Here is a 21387-nt window from a genome sequence, read left to right as displayed (position 1 = left end):
ACGTAACCGCTTTTATACCAGGAATATTTAAACAAATCTATATATCTCGGTGAAGACAGTTGGTTGTGAACCAATGATTGAAGTTTAATTATATTATTTCTCACATGTAAATTCATATCATGATCCATTAACATTACATTATCAGAAAATGTTCGGACAAAGTTTTTCCAAATACGGAATCCATAGACATCAAGTGGTTGTATTTTTCCTGTGGTTCCAGTTGGAATTTTTTTATGTTAATAATTTTATTTTGTGGCATTGTTTCTTCTATAACTTTGTCACAATGACCACTCCAAGAATGAAGTAATAGTATTGAGTGATGGCCTACATAGGGATAAAATATTTTTTCCAACCAGATTTTGAAGTGATCTGCAATTAAACGACTTACTAATTAACTGATCAACGATATTACAATGTAAAAATAGTTATTAGTTCCCTTACTTGTTGTTAATTTTCCAGATTTGGATGCTTCCACGTACACGTTTTCTGGTCTAAATATGTTTTGTTCTACAATAGGGCCAAACTTGCCACTTGGTTCCTTTAAAACAAGAAATAGCGGTGACAACAGTTGTCCAGTAGCTGATATTAGTGGCTGTATAGTATAACTATGCGTTGTTGCTGAAATTGACTGTACCAGACATTGCACTTGCTTTTCTCCTTCTACTGCTAATGTTCTTCCAGAATGCATTTCTAGCTGAAATCCGCTCTGATCTGTATTATACAAATTTTCGAGTCCAATCCTTGGTATACACGATTTAACGTCATCGATAAATGCTTCAGCTTTAGCCGTAAGTTCTGCACTACTTTCTAGTGTTTTTCTTGTTATGAACTTATTTATTTTCCTAGAAACTATTCGGTGTGCTTGCTTAAATTTGAGTAACCAATGTTTAGAAGCTTTGAATCTAATATCATCAAAACCAATTTCTTTTTTAGCTTGTAAGGCCCATCGAATTATATCTTCATCATGGATAATTGAACGACTGTCGAGAGCTGCTTGAAAATTATCCAGGGTATACTGACAAATTTGTGCTACTTTTTCTCTATACGTGCCACCTTTATTAATTGAATGAGCCCAACGACGTAGCTGACTAATAGATGATACTTTTTTGAATCTGTTTTGCACTGTTTTGAGACTTAAATTTTGCTTCGTTTTGCTACTTCTCCAAAATTCTACAGCTCTTTTTTTGTATTCAAAATCTAGTTCTTCATTATCTGCTGTACATTGATTTGTTGGTGCTATATCCGGATCAGGAAAATGATGTTGCACTTCATCTTCAATTATTTCCACATTATGGTCTTTATACTCTTCTTGAAAATCCAAAGTGTCATCAGTAATCATTTCTACATCGTTGAAATCATGTGTTGCATCTATTAAAATTTCTTTTATTTTTTCGGCCAACTCTGTTTCGTGATAATTCGTGACACTATCTGGTATGTTTAACGCTTGAAAGTATGATAATAATAAGTTTAGAACGTTTAACGGATTAATTTTCATTTTTCAATCTAAAATGAAAATAAGCGGTAAAATTTATACAAGCTGTGTTTTTGCATGTAAGGCACGACTGCTACATTTCTACCAGAATAAAACGAGTGAATGTAAATTGAATCAAATCATTAATTTATGCATTGGAGAAGAATTCTCGTTCCACTTTGTGATGTTCGGAAAACTCTATTTTTGGTTTTATTCAACTTTTATTCACTTTGAAATTGAATAATGTAAATCTATATAAAATCACTAAAGAAAATTTTCTACAACTGTATGATACCACTGACAAACAAAAAGACGTACTATTCGTACTTTCCAGCATTGAACTAGAATACCCACAAAACTCACTCACTGCCTAAAAAATAACACAGGCAGCTGAGGTAAACACTCGATGAAAACAATCTAAAAAAAAAACATACTGATTCGCACATATTGTCAACAAGTTTTATGAGTGAAAGACATTTATCTGTGGAATTATCATTGAATGTACGATAACATTCATTAAACTAATGAATGCATATTAAATTCCCTTTCAATAACAACGTGTTCTTTAATTGCAAATGAAGTTCGAGTATTAATATTCTTTTATGTATTTTTACCAATAACAAAAATTATCATAGTAATATAATAATAATAATAAGAAGAAGAATAAGCATAATTGCAAGAGCAATAATAACAGTAATACTGATAATAGCAAAGATAATGAAAAATAATAATAATAATTAGAATAATATTTATTATTAAATTTAGATTTTTTGATAAATTCATTAAATCGTAGCAAATAGTATTATTATGGAATTCCAGACTGTAAATATTTTACTATAGATACAATAATCATTACTTCCAGAATTCATCTAAAAAACTTTCGGCTTACGAAATAATTGTAACAATGAAAAACTCCCAAGTTTGACAACATTAAATTTTATTACAAAACGCAAAAGAGTTTGATAAACTAATTTTATTAACCTATGTTTTTTCATTTGCAAAAAAGTGTGGACTTTTTGAATTTATAAAATTATATAATTATGCAATTTATGAAATACTTTATAATTTATGAAATTACTTTTGAAATTATGCTAATTTATAAAAGCAGAAAAATAAATAATCTTTGATTGAAACATAAAACGAGACGTTATTTGTTACATACAAAATGATAGAATAAAATATCGGTAATATGTCTATACTCGTGTCTACGGTAAAGCATAGGCCTTCGGCTTGTCTGGAGGTTAGGGGTTTGGAGTCGTTTGGTTAAAATGCACAACCATTTAGCCTATTTGTTCTTTAGGGGTTTAGGGTTTAAGGCTCTTTAGTTCACATGTACAGGCTACAAAGATCACACATTTGTAAACAAGTTTTTTTGAAAGTTAAAATTTTTTTTCGATATTTCCGTCCACCATACTGGATCCGCCATTTTGAATTTTCAAAATCTGATAACAGATTTGTAATCAGCGACCTCGAAAACCTCTATATACAAACCTTCTACAAAATATTATGGATTGAAGTATACTTATAGTTATTTTGTGTTAGGGGTGGTTTACCCCCCTAAGGGGAAGTATCTATGAAAAAACCGAAAAACTTAATTCGTTTATTATAGATGTTTACAAATTTTTTCCAAATTTTTTAGTCGTTTAAAACTTTTTTATTATATAAAATTTTTTTTCGATATTTCCGTCCGCCATATTGGATCCGCCATTTTGAATTTTCAAAATCTGATAACAGATTTGTAATCAGCGACCTCGAAAACCTCTATATACAAACCTTCTACAAAATATTATGGATTGAAGTATACTTATAGTTATTTTGTGTTAGGGGTGGTTTACCCCCCTAAGGGAAAGTATCTATGAAAAAACCGAAAAACTTAATTTGTTTATTATAGATGTTTACAAATTTTTTCCAAATTTTTTAGTCGTTTAAAACTTTTTTATTATATAAAATTTTTTTTCGATATTTCCGTCCGCCATATTGGATCCGCCATTTTGAATTTTCAAAATCTGATAACAGATTTGTAATCAGCGACCTCGAAAACCTCTATATACAAACTTTCTACGAAATATTATGTATTGAATTACATATTTACAGTTATTTTGTGTTAGGGGTGGTTTACCCCCTTAGGGGTAATATTTATGAAAACACCGAAAGACGTCAACTAAATTTTGTTATTAAGGATGTTTAAACATTTTTTCCAATTTTTTTTAGTCGGTTTAAACATTTTTATTATAAAATTATGCCAAAAAATATATGTTTTCAACCCCTAAAAAATAGGGGATGCTACCCTTACTCTTCAAATCACCATGAAATACTTGCTCTTTTTGTAAGAAATAACCTCCAATTTGTTTCATTGAAAAATATTAATTTTAAGCCGAGATATTTAAAAAAAACGCTTTTTGGGGGTTAACTTTAGGGGAGGTTTTTACCCCTTAAAAGTGAAAATTAGCCGATAAAAAAAAATACGTGTCTCTTATTTTTTTTATGTTCTACAACATATATGAAAATCATCAAAATCGGTGAGTTCGGGTTGGGTACCTTTCCTTGTTAGTAATTGCCATCATTAGTTCTAAGTATACACATAGATAGCCTAATTATAAATAATAATGGTTTAGTTGAGTTATCGCAGTATAAAATTTAAATATACAATATTTATTGTTTTGCTAAGTTATGGCCATTTTTTTTATTCCTACATATACAAATAACCGCTTCCTCCCTCCTCTCTTTCTGCCATCTCTCTCTCTCTCTCTCTCTCACTTTCTTACTCGCTCTCTTCTCTCAAGGCTCCTGGTAGACGTCCATCGGTGTTCCCATGGTCGCCTCCTGGACTCCTCCTAGACCTGGTGGCGGCTGGCTGCTTCGGCTGTAACTCACTCATACTCTCGCACACTCGGAAGACTCCCAATCTCCTATAATCGTCGACCTCGGGTCGACAAACAGAGGAGGACACGGAACTCTTAAGAAACGTCGACGTGCTCCGTCGACAGTCAGGAGAGAACTGGCGGATTTCACGCTTGTTCTCGTGCTCACTCTCCTCTCGCACCCGTCGGGCCCGCGTTTCTTGCTGGCGCCCGATTGGCTCTCAGTCCGCGCGGATAACGAGCTACGCATCGGCGCCCGCTGATTGGCTCGCGACATATGGAGGACCAATCAGTGCGCGCCGACTCGCTTGTTTCTTCCGCGCACTCAGGGCTTGGCCGCATCGAACAAAATTCCTTGTATCGACGCGGCTGCGACGTTTGTAACGTCGCAAGGCACATATTTGTATCAAAATTAAATTGTAATTATTTTAGTTATTGATATTTTGATTTATTAATTTTAATAATATATTATCTATTGTAGATGTTATATTAGCGCTACCAAAAAATAAAATTAGTTGTTGCTATTGTTATGTTTTAATTTATTAATTATTAAAATTATTTAAAATTATTTACTTATTGAAGCAACTTATTATTTATCGTCGAATAAATGTGATGTATCCTATACTATTTATTTATTTATGACCATATACATAAGCCTTTTAAAGGCTTTCAATAGAGGCAAACAAGTTGTCTGTACATAGGTATGGCACAATAATTATACAGATAACTTAAAAACTAAAATTAATCTTTTCATACTGATCTTTCTTGTACTTATAACAGAAGTTAAACTAGTGGTCTTTATTCTAACTTCTCTAATTTATCTCATACTGTTAGATTTCTTATGAAATCCTTTAATTTATTATGTATAGTTACTTTTCTAACTGTTAACTCTTTGAAATCGTTAGAGACTAAATTGAAAATTTTCACAGATTTATTAATTTTTGGCAATGATATACTCTTTTTTCTAGTAGTTTTCGTATTTTTTACTTGGTTGGCTTGGCAAAAATTGATGCGCAGGTACGATAACCCTAGGATACGCATGCATACGTATATGGAATTGCTGATAGATATGAAACCGGTTAAGCGGAAATCTTCGGGAGAGTTGATCGAGTTACTGGATAAGGCGGAAGCCGCGCTTAAAACCTTCAAGGATGTAGGTTGCCCGTGCGAATATTGGGACAGTTGGCTTATCCATATGGTCGAGCGCAAGTTGGATAATGAGACGCGAGAAGGGTGACGTATTTCGCAAGAGTCGGTGGTAGGTTTTTCGACATTTTCAGGTCTCACACATTTTCTCGAAACTCGTTCGTCCTCGCTTGATCAGGATGCGATGGTGATGTGGAGTCGCCTACCAAACAATCTAGTCAGAAGGGTAATGGTTCGAATCGTTCGTCTCGGCGTGAGTCAGTCTCAGCCAACGCAACTAGCACGTCGTTTGCTAAAGGCAATCGCAATGCCGCTGTAAAATGCAGCTTATGTAGGGGTCCTCATCAGCCTCAAGCGTGTCCAAGGTTCAATGGTATGTCGACTTCCGCTCGTTTTGAACATTGTAAAAAGGAGAGATTGTGTCTCAATTGTTTGAGATCTGGACATTTTTTAGCTGATTGCACCTCTCAGAATCGTTGCGCCAATTGTAAGGGCAGACACCACACGAAGATTCACTCGGATAGACGACAAGGAGGAGAGGCTGCGGATTCTTCAAATTCAACAGGTCAGAAGGGCTCTTCTAGCGCGCCTGGCAAGTCAAGTATGCATGAGGTATCAGCAAGTACAACAGCCGTGGGTAGGACCCGGTTGATGACCACAGCCAAGGTCTTACTTCAATCCTTAGATGGTAATTCGATGTACGCTAGATTGTTGATTGATCCGTGTGCAGAGGTCTCTTTTGTCACACAAAGAGTTGTGCAATGTTTGTCCGCAAAAATTAAGCCTGTTTCTGTGTCTGTGGTTGGTGTCGGTGCAGGTCCATTTGCGGTGTCAAAGGGTGAAGTTATTCTTCAATTAAGGTCCAGGTTGAACACAGAATTTTGTTTGGAGTTTTCGGCGTTGGTGTTGAGAGAGGTAACGGGATTTTTGCCGCGAGAGGAGGTCGTAGTGTCCAATTGGGATCACATCAGGGGCTTGCAGCTTGCTGATCCAAATTCTGCTTGCTCAAGGCGGATAGACTGCGTGCTCAACACAGAGGTGTACGCTGCTATAATTCGGCCGGGGCTCAGGGATGGTGTAACTGATACTCCTGTTGTTCAGGAGACCGTTTTTGGGTGGACTTTGACGGGTAGAGCGTCTTCTGCTCCTGAGTCTGATAGAGCTCAGAGCGCTCAGGCCTGTCATGTGGAAGTAGAGCCATTAATTTCGACGAAGAGAGGTTTTGGGAAATGGAGGAGATTTCCACCTCTAAAGTTTTGTCCGAGGAGGATCAGTATTGCGGAGATTATTCCGCAGATACTGTTTATAGGGATTCCAAGGGCAGATTTGTCGTTCGCTTGCCATTCTCTGAGAAGTTGTCAGAGGTTTCTTTTGCACACACGAGGCAGATTGTTGTGGCATGTTTGCTCCGCTCAGAGAAGCATCGATCGCAGGATTATAGGGTAGATAGTGCCTATAGGAAATTCATGGAGGAGTATCTGACTTTAGGTCATATGGAGCCTGTAAATAGTTCGCATAGAAAGGACAATACGTTCTATTTTACTCATCACCCAGTTTACTCGGCTGAGGTGGGGCCGGAAGGCAAATTTCGTGTCGTTTTTAATGGCTCTTTTGGGAAAATATCGCTGAACGACGTTCTTTTAACGGGTCGCAAATTGCAGTCGGATGTCACGATTATTATTTCGATGTGGAGATTTTCGAAGATTGTATTTACGGCTGATATCGTCCAGGAGTTTAGGCAGATCATCATTCGCCCAGATGACGTTGATTGGCAAAGAATAGTCTGGCGAACTGACGTTTCGAAGCCTATCGAAGATTATAGGTTATTGACGGTTACGTATGGTACGCGCTCCGCTCCATACCTCTCAATTCGAACTCTTCTTCAGCTAGCGAGTGAGGGAAGTGTAGAGTTTCCCTTAGCAGCGCAGGTGCTCAGACATAATATGTATGTAGATGATGCGTTTGTAGGCGCTGACAATGAGTCTGAGGCCATTGAGATTCGGAATCAGCTGAGCAAGCTTCTGTCATCAGCAGGTATGGAGTTGGGTAAATGGGTGTCAAACAGTTCGGCTATCGTGGAGGATATCCAGGCGTAAAAGCAGAAAGAGTTCGCTGTCGAATGGGATGAGGCAGTTTCTTCTTTGGGCCTAAAATGGACACGATTTCGCGATTCGTTTCGTTTCGAGGTTAAGATTCCAATATCGCCAAAGGTTGTGTCAAAGAGATCGATTCTGTCAGAGATTTCGAGGTTGTTTGATACACTTGGTTGGCTGTGACCTGTATTAGTCAGGGCCAAACTCATGATCCAGGATTTGTGGATTAATGGTATCGACTGGGACTCATCTCTCACAGGAGAACTTCTAGATCAGTGGCAAGCGTTGAGGTCTGATCTTCCTGACTTGGCTCAATTGCGAATTTCTCGTTGGTTTGGCTCTTCCTCGCAAACATCATGGGAGTTGCATGCGTTTTCTGACGCATCTCAGAGAGCATTCGTCGCTGCAGCTTATATGGTAATACCAGGGCAGAGATCGGCGTTGATTAAGTCCAAGACTAAAGTAGCCCCTATTAAAACGGAGAGTTTGCCTCGATTGGAGTTGTGTGGCTCGGTGTTGTTAGTTAGATTGTTGAAGCACCTTTTAGGTGGACTTTTATTGAAGCCTGTATTAGTGCACTACTGGACAGACTCCAAGGTAGTTTTAGATTGGTTGAATGGCGACCCACCGAGATGGCAGACTTTCGTGGCAAACAGAGTGAGTGAGGTGATCACTACTCTGCCTGGGAACACCTATAAAATATCTTTGTATTCACTTTTGAAATTATTTATCTGAATGTATTGTTTCCTACCTGATAGATAGCTAGTTAAGAGTTTTAAGGCACATCCTCTTATTCCATATTTTTTCAGCTTATCTCATAATATTCTGTGATCAATAGTATCAAAAGCTTTGGCTAGATCTAGAAATGTCGTTATTATTGGTTTACCTTTGTCTAGACTTTTGTATATAATATCCGCAAGACAATCAAGCGCATATGTTGCTCCTCTGCTCTGACGAAACCAAACTGTCTCTTTGATATAATATTATGCTTCATTATAAAATTGTAAAGTCTGTTGTATATAATTTTTTCAAATATATTAGATATATCAGAAATAAGTGATATTGAGCGATAGTTTGCAATATATGTACTATCTCCAGACTTGTGAAATGGTACTATATCAGCTCGTTTTAGAGCATTCGGCCAAATCGATTGCTATATACTTATGTTAATAATATGTTTCAAGGGTTTTGCCAGAAACATAGCAATGCACTTGATTATACTTGCATTGATGTTGTCTACCCTACCAGTTTTTTTCTTCATTTCGCTTATTACTGTATGGATTCGCTATTCCTTGCTGGCAATCTTATTTGATAATCGCACTTATTATTTATTTAGTTACTTAAGTTTATTCCAACTTTACTAAAATAATCATTCATTTCATTCGCTATATTTGTCTTGTTTACTATTTTTGGTTATTTACCACTATACAGTCAGGCGATTTCATTAGTTTGTTGCTTTTGCCCATTTTACTGTTTATGATGCTCCATAGCTGTCTTGGATTATCGCCACTTTTTCTTATCTCATTGTTTTCGAATTTGTATTTAGCATCTTTTATTGTTTTATTCAAAATGTTTTCATAATTTTTATATTCATGCATTAGAGTTATATTTGTGGGATTTTTTTCCATATATTATATAGATTTTCTTTATTTTTACACGATAATAATATTGCTTTAGTTATCCATTTTTTCCTAGGTAATTGTTTATTCTTATTTTTTTTTGTTACAAGTGGCTATAATACATATAATTGACCATGACTGAATACTGTAGTGCGCAAATATATTCCAACTTTGTTAAAAGATGTCATTCAAATCTGTTCACAGTCATAGCAAAACTTATCTAACGATGGTTTTAGGTCAAGTCGTGGCATTAAGACGATTTTACCAGAATTTTTATTAGAAATGATTTGTCCAGCTAATATAAGTTTTTTTATATCCTTAATATTCATTCTTGTTCCATTATAAAAGCCACCATTGAAATCTAAATATCTTAAACAACTAACTAATTGTCGTGTCAACGAATTTAAAAATTTAGTTAGTATTGAGTTTATCAAATTGCCATCATTTTCACTTTCAATTCTATCATTACTATAAAATACAAAACTCTTAACATCAATTTTTTCAAACTATATTTTAATTATTTTTTAATATATAAGAATTTAATGGTTTTCAAATCACTTTATTTTTCAACGATAAATCATTTGGATTAATTTTATGTCCGAAAATGTCTATAATCAAATCATTAAATAAATCGTTATAGATACGGATACATGCACACACACACACACGCACACACACACACATATATATATATATATATATATATATATATGTGTGTGTGTGCGTGTGCGTGTGGGTGTGTATCCGTATTTATGTAGTACAGCTACATATATAGGAAAGAGATTTCTTCATCGGCATAAGTCCCTTTTCGCCAAAGCAATCATTACAAAATTATGCTGACATAATTGTTTATGAATACATATATATTTATATATACATGTTTTAATAAGATCTCACAACCCGTGCAACTACGCACCGCAAGTTGACGTAAATCTTAATTTGCTCTGTCTGTTAACTTTTGATACTAGTTCTTAACAATCTTCTTTTGCGTCAATTTTTTAAAATCAAGGTATGTTATTAATTTTATTAAGACAATTAATGTCCATATACTTATATATTTTATAGCACTGCGTGATCCAACCCCGCACTTAAGTCACGCTTATCCGTAAGCTAAGAAGCCCATTATTACACCGTGTTTAATGGATTTAGAATATTGGTTCGTCTCTATCGGTCTTCCCGAGGTAGGTTGTGTGGTGAAAAAGTTGAGAAAAAACTTGAAGTCATTTTCTCTTTTCTTCTCAACGTTTCGACGGACAATGCCGCCCTCATCAGGAGACTGATGTGAACAAATTTTATTAAAAAACTTGTATAACAATATATGTATAGTATGAAGAATAGAACTTACAGTTATGGAGAAGATCGGTACAAAGTTTTGTCAAGAAGGCGCTTCCCCGCCGCGCGGCGGGGGGAACGTAGGTGAACAGTGTTTCTCTCTCAGCTGTTCGATTCTAATTCACGCGAGTCAGGGTTGAGCGCGATGCTACTGAAACATCCAAGGAGATTGTAGAGCTGCGTAGAGATCTATCAGCCCACGTCTAGGAAGCGGACAACAGAGCTGCGCTGGAGGACATAGCAGAGATTGCTGTCTCCGGGGTACCAACATCCCTAGATTGCGACCTTCGTCAAGCTGTCGAGCGTATTCTTGCAGCCATTGGTATGGCTAGCCAGATAAGCTTGCGACGGTACGTTGTCCGTCGCAAGGCCGCCTTTTCTGAACGAATAATAATTACGTTTCGCAATTATTAACGCGAGTGAATTTTGTTTGTTTTCATGAGTGTCGGAGAAATGGAGAGCATCGAGGGAAGAGGACAAGAGTTTCGAGAGAACAGCAGAACTACGAGGATCCGCGGCCATTTCCAAGAAAGAAGTCGAGGGGAGAGTTTTCCAGGAATGCGTGATCGCGGGCGCAAATTCGTATCTCTGCTGCGACAAAGAAAGCGTATGATGTACGTGAGTGTGAGTGAGAGAAAGAGCATGGAGACGTGCGCGGCAACAGCGGGGCCAATCGAGAGAACGCGAAACGAGGAACTTAAAGAGATAGAAAAGTCGGCTGCGAAATAGTCTGTTTTCAGACTCGCAGCAGACTCGCGAGGCTCGTCGGTTCCGTCGCGGATAGGGAGAAGCGCGGTGATTAGTTGGGAGATAAATCGAGCGGGTCCGAGCGCGTGAGTCGCGGCGCACGGCCCGCCACAGACTCTCGAGCCGTCGACGAGAGAAGACGTGTTCACAAGTGTTCGTGTGTGCATTGCGGAGATTGCGGGGATGCGTCGTGGAACATCATCGAGTGTGAACGAGGGGATCGCGCGCGGGATTTTCGCAGAGGTGGTGTAGGAGAAGTGAGTGTGAAGAGTGTAGAGAGAGAGAGAGAGAGAGAGAGAGAGAGAGAGAGAGAGAGACAGAGAGAGAGAGAGAGAGAGAGATTTATATGTTTTTATTGTTGTACATTATGTTGTACATATTTAAATATAATAAATACAGATAAAATAAAGAATTGTTGTGTAAGAAGTGATAGTGTGAAGAGTAAATGGAATGAGGTGAAATGAGATGGATGGGTGTGTATGTTTGTATCATGTTTGCGTGTTTTCCAATTTAAAGAAGTATGATTTAGCTGTTTGTTTAAAGTATGATATGGATAGTGTGTTGCGAAAGTGAGATGGTAGGCTATTCCAGAGGCAGGAAGCACTGATGAAAAATGAGTTCCTCAGCGTCTCCGTCTTGAAGGACGGGATGTCCAGGGGGGTCACCTCACCCCTTACAGGCCTGAGCGCGACGTAGAAATCAAAATAGGCCAATAGGTAGATAGGTACGGAGGTATTGAACATTTTCCTTAAAAAACAGGCCATGAAGTATTTCCTACGTCCGGCGGTGGTAAGCCAATGCAACTCACGCCTATAAGGTGAGATGTGCTCGTCCCTCCTTAAACCGTAGATATAATAACGGATCCCCGTGTTCACAAGCCTCTGCAGCCTCAAGTCAAGTTTCTGTGTCAGGTCACAGTGAGCCAGTGAACAGTATCGATGATGGGAAATAGGAGTGTTTGCTCTAAGTGTTGGCGCAACCTGAGGTTAGTGCTCTTCCTAAAAAAATATAGACGGGACATTGAAGAGTGAGCACGTTTACAAATTTGTGTAACGTACTCTTTCCACGTGAGTTTGGAGTCTAGCACCAAACCCAGATTGCGCACCGATGATTCGTAGTCGACCCGGGCTCCCCCTATATTTATATAGGTGTTAGCAGTAGTAGGTAGAGAATTTATATAGTAGGGGGGGCCCAGGACGATTGCCTTAGTCTTAAGGACATTAAGTTTAAGACTATTTGATGCAGCTCAGCCCATTATCCTCTCGGCGTTAGCACTCATCCTGACAGAGCAGGAATCAAGCTCCTCGAGGTGGCATTGGCTGTAGATCTGCAGGTCATCCGCGTAGATTAGATGGGACACATCTGAATCTAGGCAAAAGCCAATATCATTGATGTACAACGCGAACAACAAGGGGCCTAAAACTGACCTCTGTGGAACACCGGTGTTTAATGGTAGAAAAGTTGAGAGTTTGTTGTTGTCACCAATGACGTGACACACAGTATCAAACGCCTTGCTAAGGTGAAGGAGATTTAGAGGTAGTAATATCAAGATTTTCAAGCTCTTTACAGATCTCTGCAACGCCGGTCAAGGTAGACAGGCGTGAATAGTAGTAATTCAGCCTGACTTCCACAACCTGTTTATGAGCGTCGTCCTTGCGATTCTATAGACGTATAGATCCCAAGGTAAACGACTTCTGCGAAAACACCTGTAGAGTCTGTTCCTTTCAGTTAAAAGGTAACAAAGAGCCGCGGTGAACCACGGGTGACGTTGCGACGTGGTGCGTCGTAACTGCGCCAAAAAATCCCTGCATGGAAAATGGCGCGCGAACGGTCGGCGACGAGCCATGCGGCTTTGTTGTCAGAGCCGTCGCGCGTCCAGAGAATTCCCGGGCCTGGTGAGCTCGCGGCACCGTTCCACGAAGCGGCGAGACAAGCGACGTCGCGAGAGAGAGGCTTAGCCAATCAGGGAGAGATAGCGCGGCCCGGGCTGCCAATCAGAGCGCGGCTTTGCTGCGGCCTGAGGAGTAGGGGAGGTATTCCACCAGCGGCGACGACCCGGTAAGTGGTTGTGGGAAAGAGGAACGCCAGTGAGGAGTAGGCTAGAACGCGGCATCGAGAACGCTTGCCATACGCAGTGCGGGGCGTACGCCGCGGAAAGAGATAGAAAGTGCAACCGAGAAGGCCTACGCCGGCCCATCGAACTGGGAGTCCGTGGCGTCGAAACCCAGAGCCGTACGGCGCTGAGGAATTGGGCCGCGTCTCTCGCGAGTGAGAGACAAAGGACGAGTGAGAGAGTGAGAGAGAGAGAGAGAGAGAGAGAGACCGTTTTGTGCAAGAGTGCGAGGAGTGCCAGAAATACAAGGTACTGCAGAGTAGTGCGAAGGAACTCATGGGGTGAAGGAACTAGCGCATGTGACTCAGGGGCACCTCTCCGAGCTGTCTCACTAACCTCCAAGAGAAAACCGTGGGTTACTCTCACCGCTTGATATTTCAGTGCCGACGGGCTCAATGTGCATTACGCAGCCATGGTGAATCGCTCCCCACCCCTAACAGAGGATGATTTCCAGCATGTTCGCGACCAGCCCTTGAAGCATGCCTCGCGCAGCATCTTCAACTTCCTGCCAGTAACAGAAGCAGAAGTACAGGAAGCTGGCCTTGATGCCCCCTCGAAATCATCCAGCGTGGACAATAGTACAGCTGCAATGCTAAAATTAACTCTGCCAGAGCTCACCAGACCCCTCGCTGACCTATGCCACACCCGTCTGATTAACACAGCATTTCCTTCAGCCTGGAAAAAAGCACGCTCACTCTACGGACTCAAATTTTACAGGCACTCGCTTTTTAGAGACCTGAGACAAACCCTCATTGAAAGCCTTGTTTTCCCCAGGTTCGACTACGCCTGTGCAGTTTACCATGATCTCGATGCTACACAAAATCTAGAGCTTCAGCGTGCGCAAAATGCTTGCGTACATTTTGTCTGCAGATATATCCCTTATGTGGCGCACGTAACACCCCATCGGCTTGCGCTGCGATGGCTGTCAGTAGTACGTAGACGAGAATACCTACTAAAGTCCCTTGCCTACTCAGTAATAGCCCTCGATAACCCGAATTATCTTGCAAACAATTTTTCGCGACTAGACGTCGACGTACTAGCGAGACGATCCGAGCGTAATCCCCCCCCCCCCCCCCAAGGCACTAGTCTACTCTGCCCCAAGGACAGAAGCGCTTAGACAATCATTTAAGAATCAAGCAGCCATATTGCTAAACTCGCTAAACATAGTCGCCTTTGAGCCCGAGAAAATAAATAGCTTTAAGCAAGTATGAATCGAAATCCAATGTAAAATGCGCTCATATCATCTGTAGGAGGAGTTTGCATATCCTCCGTGTCAATCACAGACCGTATTGCGAAGTTGTTATACTATACTGACTGAATGACTGAATTTATAATATCTATTTTTGTATTTCTACTCTCTCTCTCTCTCTCTCTCTCTCTCTCTCTCTCTCTCTCTCTCTCTCTCTCTCTCTCTCTCTCTCTCGCTTTACTACGTATTGATTTCGAACGCTTCATTACGTAATTTTATGACTTATTTAAAAAATTGAAACACTTTAACTTCATGAATCTTTTTTATGTGATTTTAGTATGTAAATTAATCACATGAATATTTAGTTGTAAATAATGGACCTCTAAAATACTTTGAATATGTTGGAATGAGTGGCCATATAGATGCTTCCATGCGGATGGTAATGCGAAAAGTGGAGGATAATGCCTCAGAAATTAATTATTTCTAATACTTTTACTAAATTAAAGAATATAAAAAAATAATATTTATTAGTCGTAAGCCCTCGTTTTTCGCACTACCATCTGCATGGCAACTCATTTTAACAAATTTAATATTCAAAACAAGTTTCATGAAGCTGAAATATTCCAATTTTTATCAATCATAAAATTACGTGATGAAACGTTCGAAACCAATGCATAAAAACTGACGTCACAAATCACATATAAAAATTACATGAAGGAATACATCATTTTAATACATCACATAATCACGTCAATATTTTCGCCAAGAAAAGCAAAAGCGTACATACTAAATTAATAAGACTTTATATTAATGTATAATACTAACCGGATCATTGCTAGAAATTCCCAGTTTGGATTTCCTGGATCCATATTCATGAGTGCTTCTTTTTCTTCTTTTAATTCTGCTTGTCTTTGTCTTCTTTCTTCTCTATTCTTTTTTAACCTTTCGACTTCTTTGACAACGTTTGAACGACGACTCCTTCCATTATCTTGTACTTGTTGAACTGGAGCTGTATGCTGCTTTTGTTTATTTAAAATTGGATTAGGCACTGGAAATGCTGGAGTTGTAGGCGTAGGAGGGATGTTTTCGACTTCTCGCCGTCCTGTGAGATTAAGTACCGAATCGTTGGTGCCATTTAATGTTGATGGCATTATATTCGTAGGACGATTCACTTGTCGAGGTATATGTTTATTTAAAGAAGCTGAAAATATTTATAAATGATATACTTTAGTTAAAAAAGAATATAATAATTTAAAAGTTACTGTATAACTTAAGATAATATCGCGCAGAGTTCTTTCTTAAGCTATTAGTATCAACACTTACATTTCAATTAAATTGGATATCATTTTAACTATAATAATATGTCATTCATGTCTACTTAAACACCACGATTACCGAGTTCTTACATATATCTAACAAATAATATTGTTTTTTACTTCTTTTGTAACAGTGATATTAAAGCTTCGAGGTCTTTTGCAAGTTTTTGTTTGTTGAGTTTTTGCCGAAAAGTTAATTCAATTTGTTATTCCAACTGATATTTTTAAAGTCTCAACGTGTTTTTGCTTCTGAATCTATTGAATCTTTTTAATTAATATAGAAACTTAGAATCTATATACTTATAATGTAATATTGCATTTTTAGTTTAATCGTGTGCACTACAGTAGTATAATGGCTTCATAGAGAATGTAAACAAAACTGACCTTTACCCCCCATGCGAGCCAATAGGAGGTCAAAATCGAAACTGTTTACTCTTCATGGTGCCATTTATACTTTGTAGAGAGCCCCCTACTTACCCTTTTTCTATCGAAAGTGCCTCTGAGTTTTAAAGACACTTTGGAGATAGTCCTTTACTCCCCCTCTTTTCTATCTAAAGAACATAAGGCTTATTAAGGCACTTTGGATAACGATGGAGCAACTTACTTCTGAAGGTGTTAGCACCCCGACGATCCACGAACGCATAATTACCCTTCCATTGCGGAACGAGCCCCCCTCTCCTTAACTCGATGCTACCTAAAGTATCTTGAATTTAAGAGATTATTTTGGGTAAAAAAACGTAGCTAGACTCGGGCTTGAACCTGTATTTCTCGGTCTACGAGACAGGCATGCTACAGCTGAGCCGCGACTAAACTGTAAAATCTAACCTTACATGTTGGGTTCGTGAGTATTAACAGTACATCAGTGTATGTGCGTGCGTGTATGTTAAAATTAAAAAGTATCTATTAATTAAAAATCAATGTAAAGGATTACTGGATAGGCAGCGTTGGATAACACGGCAAGTAAGTAGAAGTATATACAGGGTGAGTCATTTTAATCTTTAATCTCAATTATCTCGTTGGCAAAGCAAGCCAGCGAAAAAAGTTTCGGATAAAAGTTTTAGGATTTTTCCCTGGCTGTCTGATGATGACCTTGACAATGTCATTGAGCGTGACCTTCAAGGTCATTTGAAGGTCAAGTCGATTTTTTCAAATAGAAACCCCTACTTTTGGCACCAGAAATGGAAAGAGCGGGAAATTTTACGTTCGAACATGTGATTTTGGAAACAAATCATCTTTTGTGCGGAAATTACCTTTGACATCAGCCGAACCCAGGATGCACCATCGAGGAGGTTGTCAAAAGAATTTAGCATCCCATTTTTTGTTTTATTTTTTTTATTTGTTTTTTTTTTGTTTTTTCCCTTTTTGTTATTTTTTTGATATTTTTATGGAATGTTAACTGGAGTTAACCATTGATTAATTGTTCGAAATTACCGCCATTTTGTTGGATGCAAAGATCAAGTCGAGCTCTGAATTGTCTTTCTGAGTTAAGGTTTGAATAGTAACATTACTTGGGTGTCTCCTATTGAGATAGCTCGAAATGGAGCTTTTGTTCGTCAACGCCGTCATCATGAATACGACGAAAACGATTCTCGTGTTTTTACCATTCTAGCGATTATTCATCTTGATCCTCACATTAGTACTCGACAAATAGAAAGAGAAATAGGTATACCTCAATCAACAGCATCCCGAATATTGAGAGCGAGAAGATATCATCCTTATCACATAACATTAACACAACAGTTAACTCCAAATGATATGATTTTGCGAGTACGTTTTTGTCGATGGGCAATACGAATGATTCAACAAGATCAATACTTTTTCAGGCACGTTCTTTTTTCAGATGAATCAACATTCAGAAACACTGGAGAAATAGACATAATTGCCATTATTGGTCAGATGAAAATCCTCATTTGTTCAGGCCCATAGACAATCAACACCGCTGGAGTGTTATGGTCTGGTGTGGAATCATCAATGGCTATTAGATTGGTCCTTATTTCTTTGAAGAGAACGTGAATGGGGTAAACTTTTTGAGATTACTTCGAGACATCTTACCTGAATTACTAGAAAATGTAGACCTAGCCACAAGGCTAAGAATGTGGATCCAATTAGATGGAGCACCACCACATTATGCACGCATTGTTCGTGATTATTTAAACACCCGCTACAATGGCAGGTGGATTGGGCGAGGTGGCCCAGTTGCCTGGCCCCCTCGTTCACCTGATTTAACCCCTCCCGATTTTTACTTATGGGGATATCTTAAGAATGTTGTTTATGCTCAACGGCCAACAACGCGAGATAATATGATCGAACGCATTCGTACAGCTTGTGCAGCAATCCCTCGAGATGTTCTACTTAGAACCATAAGACAATTCAGAGCTCGCCTTGATCTTTGCATCCAACAAAACGGCGGTAATTTCGAACAATTAATCAATGGTTAACTCCAGTTAACATTCCATAAAAATACCAAAAAAATAACAAAAAGGGAAAAAACAAAAAAAAAAAAACAAATAAAAAAAACAAATAAAAAAATAAAACAAAAAATGGGATGCTAAATCCTTTTGACAACCTCCTCGATGGTGCATCCTGGGTTCGGCTGATGTCAAAGGTAATTTCCGCACAAAAGATGATTTGTTTCCAAAATCACATGTTCGAACGTAAAATTTCCCGCTCTTTCCATTTCTGGTGCCAAAAGTAGGGGTTTCTATTTGAAAAAATCGGCTTGACCTTCAAATGACCTTGAAGGTCACGCTGAATGACATTGTCAAGGTCATCATCAAACAGCCAGGGAAAAATCCTAAAACTTTTATCCGATACTTTTTTCGCTGGCATGCTTTGCCAACGAGATAATTGAGATTAAAGATTAAAATGACTCACCCTGTATACATTTTACAATTATATTCATTCATAAAAAAATAAAAACAAATACAACTCCCTAAAAAAACTTTTTTCAAAAGTAAAAACATTAGCATGAAATAGTAGTAAAATGTATGAATATAAAAATATCAAGTAAATGTTTTTTTTTTTTGTTATACGCGCTAAGATAAAATTAAATTGAATCAGCTTTCCCAAAAAATATCTAAATGCGTATAGCAAAAAAACAAACATTTACTTGACATTTTTATATTCACACTTTTTACTACTATTTCTTGAGAAGGTTTTTACTTTCGAAAAAAGTTCTTTTTGGGAGATTTCACATCTTTTACAAAGCATATTTTGCTTGAAATCTGGATCTATTATAAATCAGATAGACAACAAGCTACTATTGCTTTAGACATTGATCCATTGATAAATCTTTTTAAAGATGAAAAATTAGGTTATTATATTTTAAATAGATACCAACAGATTTCACATCCCGACCTGCCAAGGTAGGACGCCCGCCAGTCTGCCATCATCATCGAGAGGACTAGAGCTGCCAGCAAAATCGACGTGGGAGAGCCAAGAAAGCCAGCTGCCACCAGGTCTAGGAGGAGTCCGCGTGGCGCCAATTGGACCACTGACAGTTCACCAAGATCTTCGAGAAGAGAACGAGTAAGAGAAAGAGTAACAGCGGGAGAGCGAGAGAGATTTAGATTTTAGATTTAGATTGGTTTTATTTTTGTACATTATGTTGTACATATACATTATAGTAGTTTGGTGAAATAAAGATAATGATTGTTGTGTCAGGGTGTAAGTGTGAAAGTGAGTAATAGAATTAAGTGAGATGAGATAAAAGTGTGTTAATGAGATGAAATGTTTGCGTCATGTTTGTGTATTTTCCAAATTGAAGAAGTGATTTTTAGCCGCCTGTTTAAAGTGTGATATGGACAGGGTGTTACGTAGGTGAGATGGAAGGCAGTTCCAGAGGTAGGAAGCGCTGATGAAAAATGAGTTCTTCAGCGTCTCCGTCTTGAAGGGCCGAATGTCCAGGGGGGTCACCTCACCCCTCACAGGCCTGAGCGCGACGTGGAAATCAAAATAGCTTAATAAGTAAGAGGGTACTGTGGTGTTAAAGATTTTTCTAAGAAAACATGCCATAACGTATTTCCTACGTCCGGCGGTGATAAGACATTGCAACTCACGCCTATAAGGGGAGATGTGCTCGTCCCTCCTTACACCGTAGATATAACGGATCCCCGTGTTGACAAGCCTCTAAAGCTTCAGGTCGAGTTCTTGCGTCAGGTCACAGTAAGCCAGTGAACAGTAGTCGATGATGGGAAACAGGAGTGCTTGCACTAAATGTTGGTGCAATCTGAAGTTAGTGCTCTTCCGAAAAAAGTAGAGACGATACATTAATGAGTGAGCACGTTTGCAAATTTGTGTGACGTGCTCTTTCCATGATAGTTTGGAATCGAGCACCAACCCCATATTGCGTACAGATGATTCGTAGTCGACCTGGGCTCCCCCTATATTTATATAGGTGTTGGTAGTAGAGGGAAGAGCATTGGTAGAGTAGGGGGAACCCAGGACGATTGCCTTAGTCTTACTGACATTCAGCCTAAGCCTATTTAGTGCTGCCCAGCCCATTATCCTCTCGGCGTTAGCACTCATCCTGACAGAACAGGAGTCGAGCTCCTCAAGGGGGCATTGGCAGTAGATTTGCAAGTCATCCGCGTAGATTAGATGGGATACATCTGAATCAAGGCAGAAGCCAATGTCATTGATGTACAACGTGAACAACAAGGGGCCCAAAACTGACCCCCGTGGGACACCGGTGTTTAGTGATAGGAATGTTGAGAGTTCGTTGTTGTCACCAATGACGGCCTGTTCTCGTCCGGAAAGGTAAGATGCAAGCCAGCGGATGACCTGCTTGGAGAAGCCGAAAGAGGATAGCTTTCCGAGCAGCCTGACGTGACACACTGTATCAAACGCCTTGCTGAAGTCAAATAGAAGTAGCAGAGTGACTTTCTTCCTGTCCATCCCAAGCCTAACATCATCAGTCAGCTTACTCAAGCCAGACTGCGTGCTGTGGCCAGTGCGAAAGCCAGTTTGGAAGTTGTCAAGGTAAAGCCTTGTTTCAAGATATTCAGAAATTTGCTTGTGCACCAGCCACTCCAGCGCCTTGGACAGGAAACAGAGTAGAGAGATCGGACGGTAGTCAGTTACAGCTGTTGGAGAGTTGACTTTATTTAGTGCTCTTACGAGCGATGATTTCCAGGCGGAGGGAAAGCGTGCCTCGCTCAGACAGGTTGAAAATTTGACAGAGTAAGGGAGCGAGTATTGGCAGTGCTTTAGAAACTACAACCTGTGGGATGCCATCACTTCCTCTGACCTTGGTGTTAATGTGTGTTACTGCAGCCGACACGTCCGATTCTGTGATTTCCCTGAAGATGAAGTGTTCGGGGAGGTCCAGACTCTCCAGGGTTCGCAGATACTCCTCAACAGATGGAGCTTGAGGGTCATTTGAGATGGAGCTAAAGTGTTCCTTGAGAGCATCCGGAGAGAACCGAGCAGGTGAAAGAGTTTTAGAAGTAGTAAGAGTAGAAAGATTCCCAAGCTCTCTCCAGTTTTAGAAGTAGTAAGA

At 39.1% G+C, this 21387-nt stretch overlaps 1 protein-coding gene across 4 annotated transcripts in view; it reads right to left on the bottom strand.

The window, feature by feature from the left end:
- Positions 1-21387, bottom strand: part of LOC103315959 (kinesin-like protein Klp10A) — a 435695-nt gene that overhangs the window by 268524 nt on the left and 145784 nt on the right. For all 4 annotated transcript variants that reach the window (XM_031923908.2, XM_031923909.2, XM_032601480.1 and 1 more), the window contains one exon: positions 15397-15772. In XM_031923908.2, the coding sequence (XP_031779768.1) occupies positions 15397-15772 (376 nt within the window). The remainder of the gene's footprint in view (positions 1-15396; positions 15773-21387) is intronic.

This window comes from Nasonia vitripennis (genome assembly GCF_009193385.2).
Source record: "Nasonia vitripennis strain AsymCx chromosome 2 unlocalized genomic scaffold, Nvit_psr_1.1 chr2_random0002, whole genome shotgun sequence".
Lineage (NCBI taxonomy): Eukaryota > Metazoa > Arthropoda > Insecta > Hymenoptera > Pteromalidae > Nasonia > Nasonia vitripennis.
This window is presented reverse-complemented; position numbering and strand designations above follow the sequence as displayed.